Source organism: Blennius ocellaris (genome assembly GCF_963422515.1).
Source record: "Blennius ocellaris genome assembly, chromosome: 7".
NCBI classification, from domain to species: Eukaryota; Metazoa; Chordata; class Actinopteri; order Blenniiformes; family Blenniidae; genus Blennius; species Blennius ocellaris.
The window spans coordinates 3,747,996-3,765,916 of record NC_137656.1 but is presented as its reverse complement, the minus strand read 5'-3'; the positions used below and the strand labels follow the sequence as shown (position 1 = coordinate 3,765,916).

At 44.4% G+C, this 17,921-nt stretch overlaps 3 protein-coding genes across 4 annotated transcripts in view; 1 reads left to right on the top strand and 2 right to left on the bottom strand.

Annotated features, from left to right (window-relative positions):
* Positions 1 to 675: 675 nt before the first annotated feature.
* sdf2l1 (stromal cell-derived factor 2-like 1) lies at positions 676 to 4,178 on the top strand. The gene is made up of 3 exons (XM_080499872.1): positions 676 to 938; positions 2,526 to 2,722; positions 3,492 to 4,178. Exons 1-3 carry the CDS (start codon positions 740 to 742, stop codon positions 3,771 to 3,773), a joined length of 678 nt encoding a protein of 225 aa, XP_080355998.1. The 5' UTR covers positions 676 to 739; the 3' UTR covers positions 3,774 to 4,178.
* Positions 4,179 to 4,984: 806 nt separating this feature from the next.
* ppm1f (protein phosphatase, Mg2+/Mn2+ dependent, 1F) lies at positions 4,985 to 13,822 on the bottom strand. Of its 2 annotated transcripts, none has more exons than XM_080499626.1 (8): positions 13,743 to 13,822; positions 11,838 to 12,043; positions 9,789 to 9,910; positions 9,089 to 9,285; positions 8,749 to 8,937; positions 8,215 to 8,358; positions 8,031 to 8,124; positions 4,985 to 6,971 (listed from the first exon to the last, which is right to left on the bottom strand). In XM_080499626.1, the coding sequence occupies exons 2-8, from the start codon at positions 12,011 to 12,013 to the stop codon at positions 6,598 to 6,600; spliced, it is 1,296 nt and encodes a 431-aa protein (XP_080355752.1). In that variant the 5' UTR covers positions 12,014 to 12,043; positions 13,743 to 13,822; the 3' UTR covers positions 4,985 to 6,597. The 2 variants fall into 2 exon arrangements, with proteins under 2 accessions (XP_080355752.1, XP_080355751.1); XM_080499625.1 differs by having other exon boundaries at positions 11,838 to 12,059; positions 13,743 to 13,795.
* Positions 13,823 to 14,698: 876 nt separating this feature from the next.
* top3b (DNA topoisomerase III beta) overlaps positions 14,699 to 17,921 on the bottom strand; it is a gene marked incomplete at its 3' end in the record, with an annotated part of 10,417 nt that continues 7,194 nt past the window's right edge. Inside the window, exons 13-18 of the mRNA XM_080498782.1 lie at positions 17,818 to 17,921; positions 17,578 to 17,727; positions 17,397 to 17,497; positions 15,811 to 16,012; positions 15,547 to 15,734; positions 14,699 to 14,971 (exon numbers count right to left, since the gene is read on the bottom strand). The exon at positions 17,818 to 17,921 is cut by the window's right edge and continues 25 nt beyond it. Coding sequence (XP_080354908.1) covers positions 14,699 to 14,971; positions 15,547 to 15,734; positions 15,811 to 16,012; positions 17,397 to 17,497; positions 17,578 to 17,727; positions 17,818 to 17,921 — 1,018 coding nt within the window. The remainder of the gene's footprint in view (positions 14,972 to 15,546; positions 15,735 to 15,810; positions 16,013 to 17,396; positions 17,498 to 17,577; positions 17,728 to 17,817) is intronic.

Sequence of the window (17,921 nt, the reverse complement as noted above, 5' to 3'; positions counted from 1 at the left end):
ACAAAGAGATTTATAATTTTTGATATCCACATGACAGAAAGATATCCTGTATTGTATCTCACGATAAAAAAGCAATAGAACACAAATCTTTTTTTAAGATATTATGGGAGAAGATTGATAATTGATAATGGTATAATTTCCACTCTTCGAGGTTTTGCATTTTGTTTTAAATATAACTGTACTTGTTTTACTGGAGTTGTTATAATTACATATTTTCCTCACTCATATTGGTGAAATATGGTTACAAATATGGTTAAAAATATGAAACACTAAATGGAAGAAGATAATACATAATATAAGTCCAATATTATTGCAATCTGGACTGTTTATGGTGCGTTCAGGTACACTCAGTACGTACCGGAACGTAAACGGTGCATTCAAGCACGCTGATGATGCGTTCAGGTGCGCTCTCATTGCATTGTGAACGTTTTCAACATATGCACATATTTTTTATTTGATTCCTAATTCCTTCAGGCCTGCTCGAGAGTTGCATCTAATACAACTTGGAAAGAATAAAATGTCCGATAAGTGAGAATGCAACATAATAGGATAGAAGCGAACAGAAGAGAATATGATTTTGACGTAATCGCTATCTGACCAATCAGGAGCCGCCATTGGCTTCGCGTTTCGGACTTGTCAGGCTCTGATTGGTCCGGAGCGGCGTAGCATTGGGACGCTTGTGTATGAGCGGCCGGTCGCGTCTACTCCGCCGGTGTAATGAGCTGAGATAGCGCCGGAGATGATGGAGACGACGTGTTCGGTCCGGAGGTCGATGCTGCGGCTGCTCCCTCTGCTCCTCCTCCTCCTCATCCTCCTCGCGGCTGGCTGTGAAGCCCGGGAGACGGAGCTCAGCTACGTGACGTGCGGCTCGCTGGTTAAACTCCTCAACACCCGTCACAACGTCCGCCTTCACTCACACGATGTCAAATACGGCTCAGGTGAGTCCTTCTCACACCCGGACACTTCACACACACACAGTCCGGCTCTCTGATCCAACACCCGGACACTTTAGAGCCGCAGCGTCGCCCCCAAACCCCACGGGTGTCCCTCCTCTTCCCACCTGCTCCCTTACAAGCGCCCGCGTGGCAAACTCCCTTGAAAAACCTCACATTTTATAGCGTTTCGCTCTTATTTTTTAATTTCTAATATTGGAGCGAATTCATCATCCACGGGGAGACTTAACGAGTTCTTATCCGCCATTCGGCATGTAAGAATAAGAGTCTAATATCTTATTTCTGCCCATAAATCTGTATTTTAATCCCTCATGTCCAGTCACATCCGCAGCTTCCTGCAATGGAGGGTGTTGAGAACAGCCGGTGAAAACTACCGCTTCAGTTCAAGATTAAAACCGAACTGATCCTATTTGCCCTCTTTCTTTATTGCCGATGTTTGAGACAAGTTATTACAAATATGTAAAATACTTGAAACGATCACTAATGGTTTTAATTTCTTTCCCCTTGCAGTTGAAGATAAAAACGCCATTTTCGTCAACGTAGTTTGGCCGCACTTTCACCCCGAGATTAAATATGTATCAGCGTATTTAGTGTTTATATCAGAGCATATTTTTTTTATTTGTAAGCTCAGGATTTGTTATAAAGAAGTAAAATATTTCAATGCAGGGGGTCCACCAACAGCTTTAAGCTCTGAACTGAATTAACACCACATTATTGACATTTAAGGCACAGATTCATCCTCCTCTGAGTCGATCTGGTAGTTCTTTATCAGTTTCATGCTTTGGGATAGTTACAAGTTATTAAAGGTCTAAGTGTAAAGTTTCTGCATCCTCCTTCTTCCTGTGTTGCTCCAAGGCTTCACACCACAGCTTTGCACGTGAAAACGCATTGTTTGACCTTTTCGTTTCAGAAAAGTTTTACGTTTACACGGCATGTTTGAACGACAAACTCTGACAATGATGTTATAGGCATGCCAGGCAACTCGGGGATGCTATTTGTTGTTGAGATGAAACTACACACACACACATGCAATCAAATACGGGAAAATGCAACTTTTCTATATAGCTGCTAATGCTCATGTGCACCACGGCTGTGATAAATAGTTGTTCTGCACATGCTTAGTAGATGGACAATAACAAAAATGTTTGTCTCCAGAGTGTCATGACTCCTAGTACATATTCTCCTGGGACTTGGGAGTTTTATTTTGACACTCACCATAATAACAATCCACTTTGGCCGTCTGTCTATACGAGTGTCTGTGTTCTCCCGTTGTTAAGGTTTGTTTCTCTGCATATACTGTACACAGCACCAATTAGTGGCCCAACATGAAGTGTACATCAGTTTCAAAACGTTGCCATGGAAACATAAAACTTTCCCCCAAATGGAAAACACAAGCGACTTGACAGATCTGATTCTCGAAGCTCGGATTCCGACCTGGACGTGAAAGGTAAACACTCGCATGTCATTGAGGACCAGTTTGACGTGTGTGTGTGTGTGTGTGTGTGTGTGTGTGTGTGTGTGTGTGTGTGTGTGTGTGTGTGTGTGTGTGTGTGTGTGTGTGTGTGTGTGTAGGCAGCGGGCAGCAGTCCGTTACCGGCGTGGAGAACGCAGACGACGCCAACAGTTACTGGCAGATCCGCGGTAAGCCGAACCGTCCGTGTCAGCGCGGCGTGGCCGTCAAGTGCGGCGAGGCGGTCCGGATCACACACATGAAGACGGGACGCAACCTGCACACACACCACTTCAGCTCCCCGCTGTCCAACAACCAGGTACACACACACACACACACACACACACACACACACACACACACACACACACACACACACACACACACACACACACACACACACACACACACACACACACACACACACACACACACACACACACACACACACACACACACACACACACAGTTTCCTTCATCTGTTAGAATGTAAAAGTTTGAGAAGAATAATTTAGCTAAAAAAAATGCTGGACATCAGCCTTTATTCCCCCCTTTTGTTTATGCCCAGAAACAATCAGATTTTAACTTTTTAAATGGAAAAAAAAGTTTTCCTCTCTGAGATTATCCAGATTACACATATCCAAACCTAAAGAATGAGCCAAAAAAAAGATATAAAACCAAAAAAAGGTTGATTTTTAAGATCACTGTTCATTTTTTTTTTTTTTTGAGGGGGGAGCAGAATTTACTAAATGAAATATCAATTTCCACTTCAGCAAAATACATAAAGATTTAGTTTTAGTTGTTTCAATTTTCGTTCATTTTATTAAAATATTTGTTTTTTAATGTTAAAATTGCACTACAATTTATGTAAAATTAACTATTATAAATTTTGTAAAATTTTATAAAACATTCAGATTGTACTTTTTCATCGTAGTGTTTATTTTTCCCCAAATGTATTATTTTTTTCATTGTACTTTGATTTTTTTTTTTTTATTCCCCTTTAATTTTGTTGTCAAAGTTAAAAATCCCTCGTAGTTTGTATTATATTTCAGTTTTTATAATGCATCTGATTATTTTATCCCCCCCAGGAGGTCAGCGCCTTCGGGGAGCACGGCGAGGGCGACGACCTGGACGTGTGGACGGTGCAGTGCGACAGCGTGCACTGGGAGCGCGACGACGCCGTGCGCTTCAAGCACGTGGGCACCGACGTCTTCCTGAGCGTGACGGGCGAGCAGTACGGACACCCCATCCGCGGGCAGCGCGAGGTGCACGGCATGAGCGCCCCCAACCAGCACAACTGGTGGCGCGCCATGGAGGGCGTCTTCATCCGGCCGGGCTCCGAGCTGCTGCAGCGGCACGACGAGCTGTGAGGGTCCGGAGGGCGTGACCTTTGACCTTTGACCTTTGACACCCCCCCCCCCCAAACACCCACTCAGGACCAGGATCCTCCGCTGCAATTAGATCATGAAGCGCCACATCTTATAAAAACATGATTTTTTTAAGTTCTTGTCTTTGAGCTTCCAGGCTGGAAAAAACAAAAAGTGATGCACTTTGAGTCGTTCTTCTCATTGTGACGACTGCAGTCGTACAACAATCCGATTCCCAGATAGTTCAGTTCAAAATCAGAAAACAAGGATTTTAAAAGGTCAAATCAATAAAGACTGCAATTAAGAGACAGGTGAATAAAAAAATAAAAATAAAAAAACTTGAAAAAAAGGTGAAAGTGGTGTGAAAACTAAACATCTTTGTATGAAAGAATAAAAAAAAAATAAAAACACAGGATAAGAAAAATCCAACGTTTCTATTGGCTGCAGATTTAGGACACGCCCCCTTTGTCCTGAGTCCAAGAAATGAAAATGACCCGTGACAAAAACTGAAATAAATCCTAGTTTTGACATTTTCTGCAGGCGTGAGGGAATAAATTATATTTCAGATTAAATCTTTGAATTTCTAAAAGGTGTTTGATAAATTCAAGACAGTGAATGTTGATTTAAAGTGTACGAGACGCTTCTGTGCTTCGATTTCTTTTTTTTTTGTGAACCTATAACAAAACGAGCTGTGGTGCAGTTTTCCATTTCTAAAATGTGTTTTTATCCCAAATTGAAGGCACGTGTAGCTCAGATTGAACCGGAAAAAAACAAAAATCCACTTTTCAGTTTGGAGTTTTTCTGGTTCTTGTGGTTTTTTCCGCCTCCGGTTCAGAAGCACAGCGATTCGACCACACAGGGTTTGTAATGTGAAAAGTTTTCAGTTTGAATAAATAAAACATGTGATCACAACCCAACTGCTCTGTTTAACCTCTGTGGATTAAATGGCAATTTAAAAAAAAAAAAAAAAAACTGCACTGACACTTGTAATCTGATTATTTTTATATTCAGATGTGCTTTTTTTTTTTGTTACTTGAGTCAGTTGAAGTCATTGCAAGAGATTTGTTCATATTAACTGATGTAACTTCAGTTACTATGAACATTACAATGATAGACGTGTGACTATTATAACGATAATGTAGCTTTATACACTAATCCAATAGAAATTGCGTCCTCTAGTGGAGAAGCTGTACCAATAACAACCAAAGTGATGGAAACCATGTCAACACGTTTATTAAACCGCAAAGCATCATGGGAGCCACACGACTCCAGCTACAGTTTCGCCTCGGAGACTGACGGTTAAGACCTTTTCAACATCATTCAAACACAAACGCGTCGTTAAAAGTGGAATTAGACGTTTAAATAAAAGCAGCTGCAGAAGAAAACACTGTTTGATCCTTTTCCACAAATAAAACATCCGATGGTGGCTGTGCAGTACGAGACGCAGTGATCCACGCCACAGGAAAAATACCTCAATCATTTAATTTCTTGTTATCCTTAATTTAGCATTTTTTAAATGGGGAAATTTTGTCTTTTTTGTTGTTTTTTTCAGGGATGCACTGATACCGACACCATTATTGGTAATGTAGAAGTGTGCGGAGGTGCATTATGCTTTATGGTATTTAATAAGTACTGGTATCAGTACTCGGTACCGGCAAGTGGCTGAAAATTACTACTTGTACTCTGCCTTTTAAAAAAGGCAGGTATTGATGCATCCCCACATTTAGTTTAACGCTTCTGAACAGACTTCTAGAAACGTCTTGAAACGTTTCTGTCACATTTTTCTATTTAAATGCATCAAAACCAGAAGATTTTAAAGGGTTAATACCAATATTTACCTTTGTAAAACATCGGTTGTTATGCTGTGTGAGTAACTATAATAAGTACTCTTTAAACCAGGTAGTTACTTTACTGTTAATCAAAAGTAACTGGTTAGCCTCACCAATCCAGTGTTAAATTGATACGTAGTGATAATTGTTAACGTTGAGAAGTTTCACCATTTTCATCATTACATTTCCATCTGTGGCTCTAAACTTCGATTATTCAACACATTTTACTCACGTTCTTTAGTTTGATGTCAAATTTTCAGTTCATTTCTTTGTTTTTCTCACAACTTTTGACCAATCGGATACGTTAATTATGTTCTTTTCTCGATCAACTCTTTAGTCGCGAGATTAAAACCCCAGAGGGGGCGTGTCCCCGACGTTGCACAACAGATAAGGCGGGGCTTGGAATTTCAAACCATTCCATTGGCTGCAGCCTGAAGCTCCGCCTCCTCACAGAGATTTAACTCGGAGGAAAATACTGAAATTTGTTTGTTGTTGTTTTTTTTGGTTTTTTTTTTAAACAGGACAATTAAAGAGTTTCAATGCAAAAGTCAAAAGACAAAAAGTTTCTCAAAATCTAAACATTTTAAAAACTTTTTAGTTTTTGGTAAATTGATTAAAAAATTTTTTAGTTTGAAGCGCGTGCACGTGCGTGTGTGTGTTCGCACGCGCGTGTGTGTGTGTGCATGCAGCTTTAAGAAATACTGACACTTTTCTCCACGAGGTCACATGATAAAGAACAAATTCATTCATTAAAAATACTTAAATTAGAAGTGGTTTGGGGGGTTTTAAAGAAAACAAAATAATAACTATACGGAGAGAGGAAATACTGACATTGGACACACACACACACACACACACACACACACGCACACGCACACGCACACGCACACGCACACGCACACAGAAACACTTTAAAGGAGCACCTGTGGACAGGTAGAGAAATGCTGAGTCAGGCAGTAGCTTGGCACACTGGTGTCTCCTCCTCCTCCTCCTCCTCCTCACTGCTGCAGTGCATCCTGGGAGTCCGGCGGCGCGGTGGCACCGTGGGACTGCAGCAGCTGCTCCGGTGGTTTCAGGAACACCAGCATCACGGTGATGTTGTCACTGGAGCCGGCCGCCTTGGCGTGAGCGACCAGCCGCTGAGCCACGCCGGCTCCCGTGGCGACGTCCGGCGGCCCCGCGGCGGCGTCCCCGACTCCATCTGGGTCCGGGGTCGGGCGCAGCGCCGTCAGAACCAGGTCCGGGACCTCGCAGGGTTTGACGGCGTCGAAGAAGCCGTCGCAGGCCAGCAGCAGGTAGTCCTCGTCGCCCTGCAGCCGCAGCGTGGCGCAGTCGGCCTCCGACGACACGTAGGGCTTCTGGTCGAAGTCGCCTGGGGCACGGAGGAGGCATCATCAAGAGCTGCAGCTCAACGCCTCACATGTGGAGCTTTAGGCCCCGTTTACGTACACGTAACTCTTTCAAAACGCGACTTTACTGAAACCACTGAACAACAGCTGTTCTGCACATGCTCAGTAAGAGTCACAATAACGACAAGGTTTCCTCCAGAGTCGTGACTCTCAGTCCACGTTCTCCTGGGACTCGGTAGTTTTATTTTGACACTCACCGTAACAACGATCCAACTCGGGTCGTCTGTCTCTGTTCTCCCATTGTTAATGTTTCTAGAGCAATTACGCAACCTTTATGACCAAAAGAGACGCTTTTGGTGATTTATAACCACCAAATCAAATTTAACTGAAGCCACAAAACTTGTTCAACCTTAAATTGAGGAGAACACAACTTCTAAAGTTTCATATGTACTCTCGGCGCATTTAGGAATTTTCAATTACAATTCAGCAAACTATCTGAAACTATTGATCAGTTTCATTGTTCTTTTTCAGTATTTTTGAGATGATTTTGACACTTTTTCTGTTTTAACCAGTTGGGCTCATTTATAAGCAGAATTACATGGTTTTTTCCCCCCAGTTTTAAAAATTGTTGTAATTTTAGCATATTTAAAACAGTTTTTGCATTTTTGTCCCATTCCTTGTGGTTTTGATTAGTTTTCCCATTTTTGTTGGACTTTTTCAGCAAAGACATACGAGTCTTTTTATAATAAGATTCTATGTTTATTTACGTATAATTTTGTGAAGCTTAAAGGAGCCCAACATGCTAACTACATCATTTTCAAAATGTCGTGTAAACGGGGTCTCTAATTAAAAAACCAAAACAAACAAAAACTTAAAAAGCTGTAAATACTAAAATGATTTCTTCTACTTTGTTCTGGAAGTCGTTTTGTCGTTTGTTAGTTTATTTTAGCGGAATATCAGGATTTTTTTTTTTTTTGTTAAGTAAGTAAACTGGAATAAATGAATTGGGTGATAAAGGTTCTGCGGCGTTGGGAGGTGGAGGCGTGTCTCCGGGGACACGGCGGCAGCGGGACGTTTCTCACCGATGGCTCTGGACACGGCGTACGTCCCGTTGACCCTCCAGCAGCCCATGAAGGTCACACAGCCGCCCAGGTCCTCGATCCTCTGCTTCTCGTCCTGCAACGACACGGAGACGCTCAGGAGACACTCAGGAGACACTCAGGACACCAGCCCGACCAGCTGGGGGCGCCGGCTGCACGCACTCACCTCCCGCTCCGGCTTGTGGGGCTCCATCAGGGGGACGTCCAGACCGCCTCGGACCAGCAGAGCCTGAGAGTCTCCGAGCCAGGACACTGTCAAGTCCTGTCCCTGGAACAGGACCGCGACGGCCGTACTGCCGCTACGGAGACGCTACAGGGGGGGGGGGGGGGGGGGGTAGACATGGAGAGACAGAAAGAGAGGGACAAATTTAAATTTGTCAGAGCCTCAATCATCACCCACCTGGACTAAATCACATTGATACTTATATTATCTATTTATTTATCTTGCTTTTATCTCGTGCTTATTTCTAAGTGCCCGTGTTCCGTTCTGTGCTTTACTTTATGTCTTATACCCAGATATTTTTATATTTTTATTTTTTATTCTATTGTATTTTATAATATTCGTATGTACCAGATTGCTGCAAGAAAACAATTTCCCTTCTGGGATGAATAAAGTAATTATCTATCTATCTACTTTTCCCATCAGTGTGTCAGTGGAGCGCGTGGTGCGTTCAGGGCCCTCAGTAAACCGCAGCAGTACCTCTCTCTTGGCTTTCGCTCTGAACAGCTCGTCGGTCTGGCTGAAGGCGTCCCTGAAGGCGGCGGCCGGGTCGCTCTGCAGCGTCTCCTGCCGACTCAGCGCCACGTGGAGGTGGGCGGCTCCGAACGAGGCGGCGTCCATGCCGCCGTGGCCGTCGAACACGGCGTAGAAGGCCCGCGGCACGCCGTCCTGCAGCACACAAGAGCCACAGACGTTCTCTCTCAGGAAAACCCCCTCCGGGACGCCTTCGCCTCCCCCACCAACCCAAGACTTTCTGCTAGTGACGGCCAAATGACGCCCCGTGAAACCGCTCCATTTGACCGTCGCGACTTCCTGCTACCTGCTTCCCAAACAGCTGGTTGAACTCCGGCAGCATCACGTGCTTGTCCTCCATCTTCCTCCTCGTGTTCTTAATGGCGTGCACCGAGCAGCGGGGGAGGGGGCAGGCGGGCAGTGGCGGGAGGCGACGGTGCCACGCCTTCGCCACGTCGATCAGCTTGTCGAGGAAGAGACGCTGGACCGGGTCCGACTCCAGCACTGACGGGACGGACAGAAATCTCCTTTGACACAAGGTCGCGGACTAAAGCTCCAGCAGCCACGTGGAAAAACAGCGGATCACTTTTTAACACAGGAAAACAATAAAAAGTGCCATAAAAATAAAAAATAAATAAAAAAACAGCTGAGATGCTTCTGCATTCAGCCACAAGAGGGCGACAAAGACACCTGGGTTCATTTAACTGAGAAGCTCACTTTTATACATTTATTTATTCACATTTCATGTAAATCTACAGACTTAAAAAGAGCTTACAGTAGTTTATGAAAACATTTTTGGCCGTTCTTTGTTTTTAAATGCTGTGAGAAATGATGAGAAAGTCACAATAGATTTTTTTACACCATTTTATGACCTGACTCACTGAACTTATGTGGATTTCAGCTCTAATACGCGCGTGTGTGTGTGTGTGTGTGTGTGTGTGTGTGTGTGTGTGTGTGTGTGTGTGTGTGTGTGTGTGTGTGTGTGTGTGTGTGTGTGTGAGACTCACAAACCACAGGCTCCTCCCCCTCGGCGACCTCCTGCTGGCAGTGGAAAGGTGAGAGGTCGTCCTGCAGCAGCCGAGTGAACGCTGCCTGACACAAGAGGGCGCCGACGGCGGCGGGAGCTCCCCTGAAACACGCACACATTTTAGTTACGTTTTAGCTGCAGCAAGTAGTGTAACTACTATTTTTTTTTAAAAAGAAGTTACTACAGTAAATAAGTAGTATTAATGTTACTCTGAGCAATCACAGATGAGTGAGGAAACAGGAAATAGGAGCAACTATTGTGTTTGTGCAGACAGGAAGTGACCTCTTCCTGACAGGAAATACACACACACACACACACACACACACACACACACACACACACACACACACACACACACACACACACACACACACACACACACACACACACACACACACACACACAATGCTAAGACCAAAGGGCCCAAACTCGCTACTGCTGCTCAGCTAAACCTGCTCATGCTGCTCAGCTAAACCTGCTCATGCTGCTCAGCTAAACCCGGCTGCACGCAGCCGATATGCTAAGGCAGCAACTGCTTCGTCAAACCACCTAAATGCAGCCGTAGCTGCGGACGTGTTAAAAAATGCGTTGCGGCTGTTGCGAATGCTGGTGGCGCCTCCACTCTGCTAAACCTGCTGCTGCTCCACAAAACCTCCGGTTGAGTTTGAGGCTGCAGTGATTTATCAAGGACAAGAGCCGAGCTGTCAGGAATGTGAGGAATGCGACCGCACGAGCGCGGATGCACTCAGACGGGCGGAAAGAGTAAACAGCAGGCAGCGGCTCTTCAGACTGTTTTGTGACCATCAGGACTCATGAGGCTGAACTTTATGAACAGTTGTTAAAAAAAACAACATCCCGGTTTCAAACTCGAACACTAACAACCGGAAGACTTTGTGCAATGACAATAAAGGATCTTTCAACGCTCCAAGAACTAGTAATTCTGTGTACCGCAAAGCAGCGGCTCCTACGTTTACAACACTTACTATCGTCAAATATTATTCTGTAAAATTATTTCTAAAGTATTTCATAAGAAACTGGTAAAAAATAATAAACTGCTTTCCAAAACCTGAACTAGAGCAGCTTCCTCCACTATAACTTGGATTCAAGAGCATCTTCCTCCTATTCATGAGTGAATCATTAAACTGACCCACACAGCACTGATGGCTCAGCTAATGCTAATGCTAAAATAATACAGCTATGTGACCACTACTGTCACAGGAACTTTACAGAGTAACTAGCTACCTCATAAGTAACCTTACAGGTTTTTTTAAATTTGTAATTGTATTCCAGTATGTCTCTGACCACTTGACCTGTTTTAATGAGGTATTATGACGACTCTCACAGCTGAACGAGAGTTCTCAAGGTGTTTGTAAGGAGTCATCCCAATTCGACGCCTTATTATAATAAGTGAATTATTTGTGACATTTCAGTGACCTAGGATGAATAGTAATGTATTTTTTTGATACATAAAGACACATGGTTTGAAAAAGTAGCTCAAGATTAGCTTGGCTTTGTTTCTCTTTGTTTACCATTCTTGCAACGGTAAACAAATCAAACGAGTACATAAAGAAATTCCTCGGAATTAGTTTTGATGAAAAGTTCGGTTGGAAGCCGCATATGAATATCCTGAAGTCAAGATTAGCAAATAATATTGGTATAATGTGTAAAAATCCAATCAGCATTCGATCAAAATTCACTCAAGTTATTACATATGAAAATATGGGGAAATAATATGTTGTTAATAATTATAAAAGTGAACTAACGGAGAGGAACTTCACAGTGCAGCACTGTGGTGTGTTAGCGGGGAGGCGGAGCTGCTTTATGTGCCTTTATAAAACATAGGATTTTTGTCAGATCCTGCTTTTTTGTTTTTTCTTCCCCCTACTTTTTCAAAGGGACGACCCGTCTTTATGTGTAAAAAAACAAACACATTACTATTCATCCTCGGTCACTGAAATGTTACAAACAATTTCCTTTATCATAATTAGGCGTCTAAATGGGATTTTTAGACCGTTGGGGTCAAACCCACCTGGCAGCCAGCAGTCTGAGGCCCAGATCCAGGCTCTCCCCCTGCAGCTCGTCCCGGGAGACCCTGCGGCTCAGTGGGCTGACGGGCAGCGGGCCGCCGTCCTCCGGGGCTGCAGGGAACTCCTCCAGGAAGCGTCGCAGGAAGCTGCGGGCCTCCTCCTCCTCGTCCTGCTGCATCCTGAGGACCGCAGGCTGCACCCGGACACACTGGAGGGAGGAAACGCTGCCGACGTTACAACAAGAGTTACCGAAAGGTCACAACGTCGGGGAACCGAGATGCCGAGTCCTCGGTCGCGAGTGACAACCTCGGTTGCGTTTCGGTTCTTTGTTTAACCGCGGAGCTGGGAGTCGCTGAATTATTGCGCGAGTGCAACTGGTTTCAAACGCACTGATCGCTGCCTAAACAAACATTTTCCTGAAACGTAACCTGCAATCGTGATCAAGACATAACTCCCCCCAAAAACTATGGACTCCATCTATTAGGAGAATCAGGTCTTCTGGCTCATCTCACAAAACAAAAACAAAAAAGAGTTGGTTCCTATGGCTCGTTTCACAAAAAGAGTCAGTTCTCATCATGGCCTCAATAGACAGTCGACTCTTATGGTTCGTTTGACTAAAAAAAAAAAACGTCAGTCGTCGTGACTTTTCTCACGAAAAAAGAGTTGGTTGTTGTTTTCTAGTGTCACTAAAAAGAGTTGGGTCTCGTGGCTGTAAAATGAGTCAGTTATTCGCCTCATCTTGCTAAAAAAAAGAATCGATTCTTATTTCACGTCTCACTAAATAGAGTCAGTTGTTACAACTTGTCACCAAGAAAAATGTTCCACTAACAAGAATCGAGTCTCATGACTTGTGTCACGAAAAAGAGTGGGTTTATATGACTCGTCTCAACATCTGATTTGAACACACCAAAGAAGACCAGGAGAAAATCCTGTTTCCAGGATGACTGTCGACTGGAACCAGCATAGATTTATTTATTTTTTGTCTCAGAAAAGTTTCACTGTCAGATGGTAACATTTTGAAAATGATCCAGTATGCAAATACTGACAGATATGTGTAAGAGAAAGACGGTTAACATGAATTACTTGAATTTACGAGAAAAATCAGGAAGGTTCACGTGTAAAAAAAACAAAAAAACTCACTGAGGGGGCAGGAAATATAACACTGTGCTCAAACAACTGGGAACTCAGAATTATACAAGGTGGGAAAATCCTATTTCTTATTAGTAAGTTTTTATACATATACAAATCATAAGGACATCTGTCTTGACACCTGTCCTGTTGTGTCGAGGCTTGATGTAATGTGTCGCATAGCAATATTGTAAACTGGGTTTACCTTTAAAGTTTACTCAGATGGACAAAATCAGACTAAAATAAGTTGGCCTGCTCAATATATTGCAAATAAGCTCAATATGCACAATATCGCAGGATATCATTTGGTTTATATCCCTCACTCATGCTCTAGAATTTTATACATGAAAAACACAAACAATATCGAATCATGAAGAACAAAAATAAGCATTGTATTTGTCACATTTCGATAAGATCGCGATATATTACAGTGATGAATATCTAAAACATAAAAAAGAAAATACGATCATACCTAAAACCACTGTAATGTTAGTCCCAGTTGAGTTTTCAGCTCGGAAACGCACTTTTAATGTTCGTGCGTTAGTTTTAAACCAAAAAAGTGACGGCTGAAGGATGCGCGAGATGTTTTGACAAACTATGCTAACGTGCTCGCGCTGCCCGCGGGTGCACGCGCGCTGCGTGCCGCCGGTTGACAGACGTGTTTAATAGATGTGGAATAAACGCAAAGTGCTGGTTTCCGGTGCACGGGACGTGGACAAAGCGGTACGAAGACGCACGCAGAGCGGCTCTGGACTCACAGACACGGCGACGGTTCTTACCGAGAACACGGAGCTTTAGCTTTGATTAGCAGCGCAGAGCGGAGACTGGAGGAGGAAACACGCCCTGTGGGCGCACAAAGACACACACACACACGGGCGCTCGCGCACAGACAAGTACGCAAGCCACGCACACGCTGAGTTACTCGCAGTTGCCGCGTGTCCGCTCCATGTGTTTTGGAGATCTGCGGACGGGGAGTCCTGTACGCTACTGCGCCTGCGTACCCTACGTCATCACGTTCTTGTTTACGCGGTACGTTTATAAGTGACAAGCACCAGGAGAGTCAGTTTTTATGATTCGACTCCCTAAAATGAATCGATTGTCTTGTATGGGGGAATTATTGGAGCAAAACTATTTGTCAATGTGTTTCTGCCTGTATTAAAATCTGTGTGTCCGAAGTGAGAGTTGTCATTGTGTGAAAGAATTTATGGATGTGGACTGGAATCGGCAAATGTCCTCTCAAAATCTGGAAATAGATTCTAAAATCTGTTAAAAAAAATTATAAAAAATCTGCTTATCTGTATTAAACTTTGTACATGTGATAAGGTTTGCCAAGGTGTACAAAGAGTTGTCAACACAAAGATATTTGTGATGAAAAAGTCTTGTTTTTGGCTTCAAGTGCTGAAAATACAGACAAATAGTCACGAAGGGAGCTGCTACACAATTGTTTTTTCTTACACACGACTGTTGCTACAGTTCAGGATTGGTAGCTGTAAAGCCTGAGTTTCAATAACGACAACAAATTTTCGGTTCTTCAGTTGACGTTTCTCAGTGGCTTCTTCTCGTCATCGGATAGTTTCAGTTCATCTTCATGGCTCCCTCAGTGGACCGTGTTCACAGACTTTCCTCTGATTTCCAAATTATTTTCGAAGATTCAAAACAAACAGACACAGTTTGTTTCAAACTTTTTACTTGAGAATGATGAAACGAAGGAACGAGCAGAATTGTGACTTTAAGACTACACGAAGTAAGCCGCCAAAGCGGCCATCTTGTCTTTGGGTTTTTTGGGGTTTCCCCGCCGGCCCCTCCCCCGGCCCCGCCCTCCTCGCCTGGCGCCGGCGCCCCTGTGCCTCATGGTGGCGTGTTTGAGCTCCACCAGGTCCTGGAAGACCGGGTCGCAGAAGACGCAGCCGGTGTGCTGCGTCTCCCCGGCCGGCAGGGGGGTGCGGGTCTTGTTGAAGTCCACCGCCACCAGGGAGGCGTCGCAGGCGTCGCAGCTCTCCGACGCCACCTGAAGGACACGCACACGCACACGCACACACACACACACACACACACACACACAGCTTTTAATGTGTTAACCTCCAATATTTTTAACTAGCCCATGAATGGATGTGTTTCCAGTTGATTTATTCTATATTTATCTTCATGTGCGTGTCTATCAAGCGATTTAGATCTTTCTATCTAAAACTCCAGCTCTATTGAGATCTATTCGTTGATAATATAGGTCCACACCAATCCCTTCATCCATCTGTCTATAACTGTAGATCTTTCTTTTCATCCAACAAAACTGTGACCGATAGTAAAGAAAATAGGGTAAACTCTTCTTGCCTTACACTTCAGTGAACTTATTTGCATATTTTCTTCGATTGAACAAAATCATGAACGATGCATCTTAATTTTGTTGAGAATCGAACTTGGTCAGTTTTACACCAAAAAAATTAATAAAAGTCACCCAACATTGTTATTTTATCATTATTATTTAACTTTTTGTGAATTGGAAAAAGTCCACCAGATTAAAAATGTGACTTTTCAGATGTTTGGTTCTTGAGAAATCTTGAAAATAAAGAAATTTGCCAATCTTACCTGCACTTTGTGTGCGTGTTCGAAGAAGTGCACCACCACGTTACACTTGTTACAGGCCATCTTCCACTTTGGTCCCGAGGTGGAGTCCAGCACCAGGACCCCGCTCTCACACTCCACACACTGTCCGATGCCCAGAGAGTTCAGAGAGTGCTGACAGGAAGGGTGCGTGCACTCGTTGCATCCCATCCCTACGAAATGAGAGCAAACCACAGGTCAGCGCTGTGGCGACGGGACGATGCGTGACGTGCGGGCGTACCGCGTTACCTTTCTTCATGTCCCTGAACGGGGGGTTGCTGAAGCAGTAGGGGCAGAGGGGGTAGCTCTTTCCGCGGGAACCGGAGGTCCACAGCACCAGCTCGAAGTCGTCCAGCGGACAGCGGAGCTCCTTGTACAGCTTGATGGCTCCGTTCTGAGGGAGGCTGTAGGTCTCGTCACAGTGCGAGCAGTGGAGGCGGCTCGGTTTGGCCTGCAGACACAAAACACGATGTGTAAACACCGTCCTGCAAATGACCCGTAGACGCTGCCCTTAAACAATGTCCACAACCCTTAAACACTCTTCATGACCCAAAAGCACCGTCCACGACTCGCAAACACCATCCGCTACCAGTAAACACTGTCCACGATCCGTGAACATCGTCCACTACCCATAAATACCATCCACTACCCTTAAACATTGTCCAAACACCATCCACTACCCTTAAACACTATCGACTACCCATGAACACTTTCCACGACCCGTAAACATTGTCCAAGCACCATCCACAACCAGTAAACACTATCCACTACCTGTAAACACCATCCACTACCAGTAAACACCATCCATGACCTATAAACTCCATTGAATACCAGTAAACACTATCCACGATCCATAAACATCGTCCACTACCCATAAATACCGTCCACTACCCTTAAACATTGTCCAAGCACCATCCACTACCCTTAAACACTATCGGCTACCTATAAACGCCGTTCAACGACCTGTAAACATCACCCACTACCAGTAAACACCATCCACTACCAGTAAACACTGTTTAGGACCCATAAACACTGACTGGTCCACAACCTAGAAACGATTGACCTCCGACTTGTTTGCATGTTTCTCCTCGGCTTCCTCCCCTGAAGACGAGCCTACGAGGACTTCATCACATGGAGGTTGTACCAGTTCACATGTTTTTTTTTTTCTTCAACACAATAGTCACATGGAATCACAACGACGCACGTCAGTGTTGACGAGCGGGAGACGAGCTGAGCATCATGATTCATTCATGAGCGCCAAAGTGCTTCGGCCATCGGGTGGAAATGCTAATGAACGAGGGTCGGAGGAACTCTGAAGGTCGAACGACGTTGAGCAAGAACAACAAATGCTCATTTAAAAGTACAAAAAGTGCCACTAAACAGGCCTTTACAGCACACGATGACGATCACACAGAAGCTTCTCGGTAAGAAACTGTAGCGGTCCAAAATGTTTGAATATAAAAGAAGGAACTGGAACAGTAATAACTGCATTACATACAAGTACAAACTATCAGAGTTACGCAAGGAATCCAACTTCAGCAAAGACACAAAAATGATGAGAAAAACTTATACAATTTGAAAATGAAGCAGAAACAGATTCATGCTTTATTGATTGAATTGTAGCTTGAATGGGTGACATCAGTAAGTTAGCAACTGTGATGCTAACATTTGTAAAAGGATGATAGCCGTGAGTTAGCTGTGATGCTAAATGTGTAAATGGGTGACAGCCGTGAGTTAGCTGTGATGCTAACATGTGTAAATGGGTGATAGCCGTGGGTTAGCCGAGATGCTAACATGTGCAAATGGATGAAGGCAGCGAATTAGCATCCTCTTACCTGGATGTACTTCATGAAGCGGTGACACTTCCCGCAGCGAGACAGCGGCTTCCCGGTGGCAGCGATGGGGGAGAAGGAGACCTCCATCAGCTCGTCCATGCCTGCAACACACGGACAAACCAATGCTAGCCTCGCCGAAGCCGCTTCCAGCTGTTCGGGAAGGCTGCAGGCGAAGGTGCACCTGTGATGGAGTCCACGAAGAAGTGGAACTTCCTCTTGAAGATGTCGAGCGTGTGCTGCAGGACCTGCTGGAAGTTGGCCTTGCCCTGCGCGATCAGGTTGAGCTGCTTCTCCACAGCACTGCGGATGGTGGGCAGCACCAGCTCAGCATCTGCCTCATGCACACAAGACCACACGGTGACCGTCTGATTCCAACATCTGCACGTTCCCCCGCGGGAGGTCCCTCTGGACGTAGACTCACCGATCTTGTAGTATCCGTGCACCAGCACGATGCCCAGGTTGGTGGGCTTCAGCTTGCGTCCGTTCTCCACCGTCACGTAGTTCCTCTGGCAGATGTTGTTGATG